Below are 12,362 nucleotides of genomic sequence, written 5' to 3' on the forward strand. Positions count from 1 at the left end.
TAACAAAATAACAATGCAGTGTTTGGATATTTATTTGAAAAAAAAAAAAAGCATTAATCGACTACCATCCGCATCATATATCTTACAACAGTACAAGTAATCACATCCTGCATCAGCTCAAATCCCAGTGCTCTCCAGGAAACCCCTTCAGGGAACTTAATGTTTAATTGACTAATGGAAGTGGAAGGAGGTCTTTGTTGTATGGAATCATGTACGCAAATATGACTTCAATTTCATTGAGGTGGGCATGTACATCACACATGCAAAGAATGATTTAACTACTTAACCAGGAAAAAGCTGCCATTTATACGACTACGACAACTACCCGCAGCTGTGAATGTTCAAGCAGCTAATGACTCTTTGTTGTCATTGTCATCAAGATTCAAGGCTTGAAGCAACCTAGGCCAGGATTCAGGAATCCCTCCAGGAAGATCAAACTCCAGCAATTTCCCACGCCTTCGATAGAATTCCTCCACAGGTCGGCTCTGTATGAAACGCGCAGCATTAGTCGGACTGCACCAGTAAAAGTACCAAGTACTCTTTTCGACGGACTCAAAAAACTCTGATAAGATATTCATCTCGATCTCCAGTAGAACACAGCTAGTGTAAAACTAGCAATATTATCAGCATCAAACAAATATACATATTATCTGTATGCAATGGCGTTCTCAAAGTGAAAAGGCTAAATCTGTAATTCAAAAAATATATATATCTATAGACGTATCAGTAACTAGATTTAATTTACCTCATTTGCTACCACAAACAACCAGAACTCTACCATAGATGTATTTCTATATGGAGTACCCAAAAAGAATCTTAAATTGTAAATAAACTGTAGACATAGGTAAAAGAAGTTGTTTTCTATATAAAGATGAGTAACTCGAGGGATATCCTCCCAAGTTTTGGAAGTATTCTATCATAGGCCATACCTCTTACTACCTGGAAAACTCTCGTGGCTTGTACTTGAGAACTGTACTCAAAAAATACCAAATGCAGTACCAAAAGTTCCAAGTCCCTCAACCAACATCACTAATTGCAAGGTGGCAATTCTATTTTTGTTATGCATGTACCAGAACATAAAATGATAACATGCAAATAAGTCAAATCAAGTAAAAGTTACTCAAGGTTAAGGAGTTTTTAAAGTTCGCACAATATTGGCTTGCTCATTCAGTATCCAATCTAGAGAATTACACCTCAAGCAGCTTTATGTGAAATTAAACAGTTCATAAAACATATGGCCTTGGAGTCTCTCAGAGCTCCATTCATCTTACAAACTGCTCTCACAAGCTTCCGCTGTTCCAAACACCAGCCCAAACAATGACTGAACCATTTCATACCCCCATACAAAATGAGAACAAACAGAATAAGAAAGGGCAACAGGAGATCAAGCTGTACCATTTCATTGTAGACTCGGAGGCGCTCCTTCACAACTTCTTCAGTGTCATCAGACCTTGTGATTAGTTTTGATTCACAATTTGGCGGAGGAAGAAGGGGAGGCATGTGCATTTGAGGGCTTCCATCTTCACCCTTGATGTCAATGCAGGCAACATTATAGTTCCCTCCACACTCGCTACAAATCCTTCTTCCAAGGCATTTGGCAAGTAATGCTTCTTCCCGTAGCTTCAGATTAATCACCAAGTCAATATCGGTTACCCCCTCCAGAATTTCCTTAAATTAACCAAAACAGAGAAAAACTAAATTAAATGAAGATGAGTAGAAATGAATTGATTGCTGTCTTAGAAAACTATGCAACCTGAACATTAGAAAGTTGGAGAGTCAATGGCATAAATTGATCAAATATCATAATTACCAAAAGAGTATAATCAGGGAAAGTGAGACACAATATTTTTGGGGGGGTTGCGCAACGAGAAAATCAATGATTATAGTACTCACATTGTCTGAAAGTCCTCAGCTTGGACATGGGTATGCTTTTGAGAGTAATAGGTGTCATCATGTCAGGTCTGTTTCTCCTCTATATTTTAGAACTCAGAAAACAGACATCCAATACTTGGGACAAATTGTAGTGGTGAGGTTTGTGTACATAGAACTAGCACTGTATGTGGAAAGTAAGAAATGATAAAAGAGAAGACTAAGGATTAACAAGAGGTTGATGGAATGAAGGAAATACTGAAGCATCAATGAAACGTAACTCACTCAACTTTCAAGATTTGACAGCAAACCACAAGGATCAAAATCCAAGATTTGGAGACCAAGAGAATTAACATGGCTAAACCCAAAGAAACAACCCAGCAACAGAATACAGACTGGAGTGGCCAGCCAAATGGAAGAATTAAAGATTATGTTGTACTTGATAAAGGGAGCGGAATAAATTACAAGCAAATAACATATAGACTTTATTTGCATCTGTGTTTGTGCACAAACCTTACTGAGAGGAAAAAGAAAAAATAAAAATAAACAAAAAGGGTGGTTTTGCTCCATTTCAACAGGCAAAAGCTGATTAAGGACAATCCTAAGATTTACTTCAAGGCTAGTTTCATTTCAAGATATTACAGTAGAAGTTCTAGTTGCTTTTGTTCTATGTCATTGTCCAACTGCATTTGAGATTAAAAGTTGCTGATAGGATACAAAATAAGCATGAAGCAACTTGCTTATATCACTGAGACAAATGGATAACAACTAGAGTAATCGAAAGAAACATCAATACCTGCATAATTTCACAAAAAGAATTGATTTAATTTGGAACGATTTCAAACCCGTAAAAAACCTCTTCAGTACCTTTATCTGACTAACTAACAAAATATATTCTACTTGGTGAATGGAAAGTGCTATTAGATAAAAGAATAGCACCAGTTTCGTTTGTTTATATTTCCCGCTACAAGAGCTGTTGGGGCTCTTTTCTCCATCAAAAGCACCCCAGTCCCCATCCCAAATGCTGTTCCAAATACAAATTTTTTTAAACAAACTTAAAATCAAAACACTCTTCCAATATCACCCAACTTTCAACTCTCTCCTCATACTCACCCAAGCCCATTCTGGGCTTTGTAGTCCACAACCTATGAACAACATTATGTGCTTTTCTTATAAAAGCCAAAGTTATTTTAGAATACATTTCAGTGAACACATACTCATAGACCCAATAAATGCCATTTGAAGCACTTCAATATTTAAAAAAATATTTTAAATGAATTGAGTTACCACAACAACCACTTATGGTCTCAGTTACTTTTCTGCCAAAAGGTGCTTCCAGCCACAGCAAAGGTTGGAAGGCTTACCACCCTCCAACGCCCCTATTCCCGCAGCCGACCATGCAAACCAAGATTAGAGGTATATGGGGGTCAATTTACACTACTATCCAGGACTTGTTAAACTCTGGCTTCCACATGCACCTGTATTGCCCTCCTGGGTATTCACTAGGTAATAAAGCAGAATAATCTGTTGCATCTTAAATGGTCCTACTCAAACTAAAACCAAGCCAATCTAAACAAACAGTGATTCTCAAAACTAATATAAGTAAATCTCACCGCCTGTCTTATAGTTCGAGGAAAGCCATCAAGAATGAATCCAGTTTCACCATTGGCTTCTCCAGCTTCAAGACGCTTGGAAAGAAGATTTATTATGATCTCATCTGAAAGCAATTTTCCTTGGTTGACAATCTCAGCAAGCTGAAAATGCAGAAAGAGTTTACCAAACATAATCGATTAAAGAAAATCAACATGTATAGTTGCACAGATACACAGATGCATAAAAAAAACACTCTAGGATGTAACTGCCAAAAAGAGCCCAGTGCAGCTCCATACTTTTCTGAGTGAATGCAACTCCATCAAAAGTAAGGAAGACGAAGGTAACCAATTATCCAGGTAATCTAATATTCCAATGCTCTCACAAGTAAATCATGACTTGTGATACAGAACTATCCAAAAGGATACTTTTACATATCCTTGACTTTCTTTTGCCACGGGCTTTTTATTCGAAAGTGATTGAGTTCTTGTAAACATAAATATTGTGCTTAAACATCACCAGAGCAAATATTTTCCTAGAGAACACGGAGGACTGAGGCAGCTGTCAAGGTTAGTTAGTCTAAGATTCAGTACAAATTGACAACTACGCGTACACAGAAATTTAGGATTATCTTAACAATGATCTACCATCTGACATTGTTCCATGAAGTTCTGTGAAGAAGACTACGACAGGTATACAAAAATATCTATGGTGTGCAGAAGGCCATCATAATTATCTTCGACAGAAATTACAGAATTCTCATAGTTTTGTCCTCCAATTCACATATTAAATAGAACCTGATTGTACATGAACATGAGTGATTAGCAGTTCATTTTTGTCCAGTTCATGGATGGAGCATAAGTTCTTCACCACTAGTCATTTATAAGGCTAAAGAGGCACACACAACATCAAAAAAGCTCCATGTAATCACAGAAACTAAGGAAATGACCAGAAAATAACAAGTTCTGATGACTAAAACCCAGAAACCAGGAATGCTGTTGTCAGAAGCTAGCTTTTCTTCCTTTTTAGTGAGCCCTTTTTTTAATTGGTATCCAACTACAAGCAAATATTCTACTACAGAACATTTCTATTTCCATCTTTGTGATTAGTAAAACCTAGTGACTATTCCATTTATTGGTTGTCCACAAATTCAAGAGGAGTAGGGATAGCAATTAATACGACCACCATGAAACCATGCATGTCAGGATGAATTGTCCATTGCAATAGAGTATATAATATCAAACTAGCACAACTAATATTCAGATGAAGTCTATGATCAAAAACATCTGCTGTTGCTTTCCTTCCCAAATAACCTACTGCAAAGGAAGCTACCATCCAAGCTTTAACTTGAGTCCTACCTTCCATAATAACCGCATGACTTCATAAAAAGTCCCAAATACGTCCTAGCACTCTCCACAAGGTTTTACTAGTTGAATACCAACAATCACACCACGAGGCATTGAACGATTGAATTGAAATAAAAAAGAAAAAGAAGTTGCTCAAATATCTTTCCCCTCCTGGCAACACCCATACCGACCTCGGTATTAACAGTAAATATCAAAGTAATGAAAGGCATTACCTTTTTAGACAGTGTAGAAATTTTTTGACACAAGCGGACAGACGTTCATGACACCAGATCGTATTCAAAATTTGAAATTTCGCTTGTTGTACATCAGGTGCACCACCTACACTCGTGACTTTTACAGACAAATCTTTACGCTTGCCAGACTAATTGTATTTCAACTAACACCAATAAATCAAACACCTGCTCAACATTGTTTAAAGATTCTACCTTTCTTAATATTTATCAAAATTCACTTTCAGATTGAATGCAGATATCTCAAGAAAAGACAGAACGCATAAATCTCAAAAAGCAAAAGGAATTAAAAAAGGTCAGAAGGAATTCGAAACAAGAGGACCTGAGAAGACAAAGGACCCTGGGAGGAGAGCTCATGGCGAACGAGATCACCGGTGGAGATGTGGGGGACACCGAGAAGAGTGGAGAGGCGAGCGGCGTAGGTTCCTTTGCCGACCCCAGGGCAGCCCAGAAAAACCCACTGGACATTTCTGCCTTCCCGAGGAGTTGGAATTACAGAGGGACCGGGAGAAGCAGGGGTTGAGGTTGAAGACGGTGATGGTACTATGGGGGGTAAGTTGATCCCACTACTCTCGCATGACTTGAAACAGAAACTCCGGATTGAATGTGAATACGGGTAGGAGCTCAATATTATTGCCGAGCAGCCTCGGCTTCTTGATATTAAGCGGTTCAGTACCGCCATTTCAACCCAAAAAAAAAGGAAAAAGAAAGGTGGGAAGAGAGAAGATTGGTGCTTTTGAAAGATTTTTAGACTATTTGAGTAGCAGGGAAAAAGGAGGTGGACCGACGACGTAGTAATATAGTACTAAGTCGGAATGTCCGGAGTTAAAACTTACGAGGGAGGAAAAGGAGGAGGAGGAGCTGAGGAGGAAGAGGAAAGATTTGTGTCTTCTTGACGTTGAAGCGTAAATTTGCCAGCTTCCAAGAAATGCACAAGGAAAGTACCCATCAGACTAGAGCACTACTATTCCCAAAAAAAAAAAAAAAAGAGAGACTAGAGTGCTACTATTCAAAGTCGCTCAAACATTAAAATGGAAATGTGGACATCATCCTGCATACTCCAGCCAGCAATTGCACTGGTAATTCTAAAACAAAGGTTTTTTTTTTTTTTTTTACAAGAGAATCCGCAGATTATTTGAGAGCATGCATTGAATAAATCTTATTTCATGTAATAATCCGTCAATTACATGACGAAATAAGATGCAGTAAACAAACCTACGCGATCTAAAACAACGGTTATCAGATTATTAACTATAATTTACTAATATATATATATATATATACATGTATATGTTCTTTATTCTTAATTTTTTTTATTCTAATCTCCATTGAAAGAAGTCATTTAAAAGTTAATCACAATTAAGTGACATTTGCCCAAGGGACTGTTGGCCCCTTAATCTTAATCGTGTTTGTGAGTTTGTGGAATGGTTTGGTTGAAACACTTTGCTTGCTTTCTTGTTCAGTCTGGGTACCGATGGTGGGGTGTAGTCAACGCCACCATTTTTTCTTCTTTAGGAAGGAACAGAAAAATAGAAATGGATTACCCACAGATTTCTTTAGACTTTATAGAAGTAGTCATAGTAGTAGTTGAGGACTGGCTTGCATTTCTCAACGTGATGCGCGATGACATAAACGGAAGTATGTGACTCAGGATTAATCCACGTGAATGTAAAAAGTACATTTCTCCACCCTCAGAGTGACACGGCAGCTGGGAGAACTCGGCTCAATCACGAATGTGTACAAAATTGAGTGGGTCATCGTGGTGGACGAAACGACTACGAGGTCTTCTCATCTCAACATTAAATTAAATAAATGCCACAAAACAAAAGCTGGCAATTAATCGACTCAGGACTCAGGAGCAAAGAAATAGTAGTAAAAAACGTAGAGCGAAGAAAATCAGACCAATAGTAATACTGCAGAAGGATGAGAAAACGCGGGAGACTTGCCAGAACAAACCTCCCCTTCACCTCAATCATCCAGCAATCACACCATCATCTCTGGACTCGAACAAAGCCCCTCAAATCGGATCAATTAGTTAGTACTCCTCTATTTTACGTTGGTTGGGGATGTAAAGATTTCTTGGATGCTTTGTGGTTAGATTCCTAATAAAATGTTTTCTGTATTTTTGTTGAATCTAATTTGGAACCCTTGCTAACAACATCTTTTCAATTTTTTTTTTTTCATTTTGGTGTTCTGATGTTTGATGTTGGTTTGCTGGAAAATTTTGGAGTTAGATTCTGGTGAGATTTAAAGGTTGAAAGGCGTGCTACAAGCATAAGTAGGCTTGCATGAACATCAATTTAAGGCCATTGGAGAAAATATGAGCAGCAGCCACTGGAAGCTGTCTGTCTGATGGCTCAACCTGAACATCAAAAAGCATCATCCATAAGCAACGCGAGTCCTCAAACTGAAACTACAACGAAAACCAAAATGAAACTGAAAAGAAAACCAACAGCATAAAATTTTAAAAGAAAAATCTTAAATTGGAAAACAGGAAGAAGAAAGAAATCACACAAATCACCAGAGGACGCACAGATATGTATATAATATAATACTATTACATTACATCACAACACTACCCGTCCCATGACCTAAATTACAGATGGATGAAGAATAAATCCACCCAAAATATTAAGTAATTCAAAGACCATAGCAGCTACATCGGGTCTGTCCTGCCATCATCTTCAGATATTCCATCACCTGCATGCCTGCATCAAAGTCCCAAAAATCCAAGTTGAGACAAATGCCACAGAGCAAAGCAACGGAGCGGTTTCAAACTAAAAGAACTCCAGGCAAACACAACCACACGGGTATAAAGTTGCCAGATAAACTTCAAGCTGAGATAGAAAATAACCAAATCTAACCTAGGCATACCATTAAACTACAAATCACACTACTGATTAAAGATATGTGTTAGCAGCAAACATGGTACACTGGAACATTCTGACCTCTTATCAACAACCTAAGGGGGGGAGATATTGTTTTTCTTTTTTCTTTTTATTTTATTTTGTTTTGGTGGGAGGGCTGCATAAGATGCACTCACTGTACTGATTCAAGACATTTATTAGCAGCAAACATGGTACACTAGAACATTCTAACCTACCATGACAAAAAGCAAAACTTAACAGTCAAAACCATCAAGCCTCTGTGTAATATGTCAACATGAACTGACGATAGCACTACCAGATTTCCATTTGAACAAAGGGAGAATCTTTACATCTCTCTCTCTCTCTCCCCCCTCCTTGTGCATAACCACTTCAACAAAATACCACTTTTGGTGTTTCCAATTCTCCCTCCCTCTCCCTCTCCCTCTCTCTCTCTGTCTGTCTGTCTCTCTCTCTCTCTCTCTCTCTCTCTGCAATCCAAGATATTTACTATGTGCCCCATCAGTTTAGTTTCGAATTCTCCCTCTCTCTCATACAAACCCAGCCCTAACATAACCACTTGAACAGAAGAGCACTTTTGGTGTTTCCAGTTCCCCCTCTCTCTCTACACACACACTCTTAAACTGCCATAGAAAACATATTTAATATGTGCAATTAGTCGAGAGCAAGCTTCTGACAAAGTCGACAAGCACATTGGTCCTCAAAGAAGACTACAATAATATTTCTTGCCCCTTTTTGATCAAGAATTATTTCTTTATGAACACAGCAAACACCAAGAAAGAAATTTTTTCTAGCAGAGTCTTCCTTTCTCCCCATATGAAGCCAAGTATGTGAACGAACATGCACCTATGCTATTCAAAAGAAATAGTTACAGTCCACTAAAATGCTAACAGTTCACTCGCACAAAATATACTTTCTGGCAGGGAAAATTTCTAAAAGAATTCAACTGAGTAAAGAAACAAACCGCCAAGATGAGGTTAGGTTCCGAGCTTTTCTATCCAACTGAAGGTTCTCTAAGGCAGCTGATGCACGGACAACCTCTTCTGGGAGCTCATCACCATCATATCTCCAATTGTATTCATCTTTCCTGTAGCCAGACATGGATGTCCCAGCTCTTCTATCTGAAATCTAAAGTACATTAGAGAAATACAAAATTTTAACAGATATTATGGAACCAATGTTACATATGTTGGCAACTCACCAGATGCCTGGGAAGAAGGAAGCGGCCTGCAACAGCATTGAGAAGGATTAAGCTAGTTATGAGCCACAAAGAACAGAGTAAGAAGAACAAAAGAACAAAAGAAATTGAGAGTAATGCACCTTCCCAAAGGAGGTATGCCACCAGCTACTGATGAGGAAGAAGGTCTCCTAGTATTTCTAGTCTCTAAGCTGGACAAAGATTCTGCATCTGGCATGGTTAGTCTCCTTCCCATACCCCTCGCTTGAGACAAATTCTGCAAAAAATGCATCAGATCTGAGATTTAAAGTTGCAACATCATCTGAAAAATCAGACTAGAGCAAAAGCAAAAATAAAGACTGTCAGGCACAGAAAAAAAAATGTGATTTACTAATTGAGAAAACCAACTGTGGCAATCTGAATTCATCTAAGCCCAAAATCTGAAGATCAAACATTGGTATAGCACCATATTCAAGTTGCAGAATCTCATACTAAAGTAAGACTTGCCTTAGAGATGCTCCAAAAAAACAGACAAAGAACACTGAATTCCAAAATTCTATACTAGGCAGGTTACACAACAACTAAAGAATTTCAGTCTCAGACTAACAATAAATTAAAAAATATACATGTCTAAAATATACGCAGTGCTGGTAGAATGCAATACTGACTGAAGAACTCTGCAAAGAGTAACCAGGATTCCCTTGCATCAACAAACACATACAATTCATATTTCAAAGAGACAACTGATTCAACAACTAGAAAAGTAGCAAGCTGCGTTGTAGTCCTTGAACGTCCAGAAAGCATATAGAACAAGTGATTAATGATCTCTTCCTTCATTTGCATACAACAACTAATACGAGAAAACCTACTACTTAATCAAGATCTGATGATCCATCAAATCATAATTCAAATGATATGGAGAGGTACAAAACGATATTGATGCATGGTCTACAAGGGCTATAAATGGGTAGTCATATGGTCTACAAGGGCTATAAATGGGCAGTCATTGTAATAGCTACTTAGAAAGGTAAATTACTCGGCAAGCATATTATTGCATTTAACTGAATTTGATGATCATATAACAAGTAAAAGAAATAATAGAACAAGAACGTTATAAGTCCTGCTTGCCTAGAAGATTTAGATGATTTACTGATTAAAAAAATGAAGCAGGCAAAAGAGTATGGAAGATATTCTGTAAAATATAGATGAGCATAATTAAAGGATGAAACGGTATCATACCTCGTACTTCAAAAATCCTTCAAGAACATCTAAAAGCAAAGGACCACTATCTCCATTCCTGTTAATATCATATCCATTCTTGCTACTGAACTCTTTCAATTCAGATTTCCAAGAATCCTTTGGCTGTAATTAAAAGATCAATAAGCTAAAACAATAAGAAAATGAAAGACCTGAAAATTTCACAACATACAATAAGAGAAGTATTTAACTTACCAAATTGCACTCTGGCAAGTAAACTTTCAGACTGTGGCTTAGTGAAGCCCAATCCAAATATTCACATATTAGGGCAGTTAGTAGCCTTCCTGCATTTAGGACATATATTAAAGGGAAAAGGATGTTAGAAAACGAACTGTCTCTGTAAAGATCGCATGATATGTTTATGTGAGTAAATCATATATTTACAGTTTAAAATTCTAGAAAATACATCAGTCCTAGAATAATGTCAGGTTACTTCCAAAGTAATAATTTCTACACATTCAGCTTAAGAAATTAGATAACAATGATCGATTCTTATGTTCATCATCAATGATAAAACATTTTGCTAAACCATCAAAACAACAAATTACAGCAACATCCCAAGGCAAGAACAAGGAATGGAAGGTTAGCCATTGTGAGAAGTGAGAAATATCAAAGCAACAGCATGAAGCAAGAACCTGAAGGAGAATTATGGAGCTGTTTAGCACGCTCATTGCAGCTACCCAACAGTGCGGCAGGCAAACCTTCATCCTTCTCAATGGCCCTATCTTCCTCTTCAATTGCCTCAAAAACACTTGCTCTCAGTTCAGCCTAGCGTAACAAATGAAGTACAATCAGCAAATAAAGCTACTCTTTGCATCTCCCTTCACGAGCAAACACCACAAGAAGGAATAAAATGTAAAGGAAACAAGTAATTGCAATTAGTATTCTCATTCATCAAATTAAATACCTTCAATATAAAAAAATACTCCAAGTTATAATTTCCTGAAGTTCCCTAGACACCTATCTAAAACAAAGAAAAGCTTGCAGCTTTGAGTTTTGTGTTACAACATTGCATCTCCAAAAACCAGAGCCCCTTTATAGACTAGCTTATCAAGCTTAAAAATTTACCCAAAATACAACTAAATAATTGAATTTCACTCAATTCTTTCCCCACTATTTACTGGCACAATTTCACCACGAAACAGAAAAATCATAATCAGTATTGCGCATCCCTCAAATACCAGTATCCTCCACCATTCTCCTTGTTTTTCCCCTTGAACAGTGGAGTTTTGCTGTATCGTATGACAATGCAACGCTCCAAAAGCACTACATTGGACTTACCTTGCTTAATTCATCTTGCTTCTAAACCCAAAAATAAAAATACCGATGAGAAACAGAAACGAGTAAATCGCTCAAAAAAATGGTGGGTGGTGGGGGGCGGGGACCCCTATTTTTGTGTTTCAAATTTTGCACTCCGATCTGTCATGGATTTTTGGGCCGCATTAAATCTATAAAGTACATGTCAAAGGTAAATGATTATCTCATCTCTACAGGCACAGGAGCAAATTGAAGAGATTTCAACAGAATTGTTAAAAATAAATATCACATGAATAAGCAAACTATCTTCTGTGGATAAATTATGAAAAAAAAAAGAAAAGGAAAAGAAAGGAGATAATATACTCGGATCTTGGCGAGGACGCCTTTCTTTTCTAGGGTTCGAGTGACAAGGGTCTTGAGGTCCATCATTTCTCTTGCATAATCATCCATTTTCCCGTCACCGACTGAAAATGTGGCGTATTCTAGTCTTCTCGTCTAACTTTCGAATTCAATTGTATAAAGGCAGCTAATAAAATTCAAATTTGCCCTCTTTCCAAGCAGATTTCTGCTCTGCTCAACTCAACTCGATAACCATGGGGGAAAAGAGGCTTTAGATTTTCAGGGGTTGAGCTGCTGCTCCTGCTCCAGGCTTCGGTTTTTGGCGAGTGGAAGCCAGTCAAGATGAAAGAGGAGAGGAATGAAGAGAAGCAGTGGGGGAAAATGGATTGTG

The 12,362-nt window shown here is 37.7% G+C and overlaps 2 protein-coding genes across 2 annotated transcripts; both read right to left on the reverse strand.

The window, feature by feature from the left end:
* On the reverse strand, nucleotides 1-6,027 carry LOC113783131 (probable adenylate kinase 6, chloroplastic). Its single transcript, XM_027329184.1, has 4 exons — nucleotides 5,379-6,027; nucleotides 3,483-3,623; nucleotides 1,396-1,668; nucleotides 1-485 (listed from the first exon to the last, which is right to left on the reverse strand). Exons 1-4 carry the CDS (start codon nucleotides 5,736-5,738, stop codon nucleotides 342-344), a joined length of 918 nt encoding a protein of 305 aa, XP_027184985.1. The 5' UTR covers nucleotides 5,739-6,027; the 3' UTR covers nucleotides 1-341.
* A 1,512-nt stretch (nucleotides 6,028-7,539) lies between these two features.
* LOC113782834 (protein TONNEAU 1a-like) lies at nucleotides 7,540-12,362 on the reverse strand. Its single transcript, XM_027328764.1, has 8 exons — nucleotides 11,996-12,362; nucleotides 11,011-11,143; nucleotides 10,571-10,659; nucleotides 10,358-10,480; nucleotides 9,262-9,395; nucleotides 9,143-9,168; nucleotides 8,906-9,062; nucleotides 7,540-7,764 (listed from the first exon to the last, which is right to left on the reverse strand). Exons 1-8 carry the CDS (start codon nucleotides 12,080-12,082, stop codon nucleotides 7,713-7,715), a joined length of 801 nt encoding a protein of 266 aa, XP_027184565.1. The 5' UTR covers nucleotides 12,083-12,362; the 3' UTR covers nucleotides 7,540-7,712.

Source organism: Coffea eugenioides, chromosome 9 (assembly GCF_003713205.1).
Source record: "Coffea eugenioides isolate CCC68of chromosome 9, Ceug_1.0, whole genome shotgun sequence".
NCBI classification, from domain to species: domain Eukaryota; kingdom Viridiplantae; phylum Streptophyta; class Magnoliopsida; order Gentianales; family Rubiaceae; genus Coffea; species Coffea eugenioides.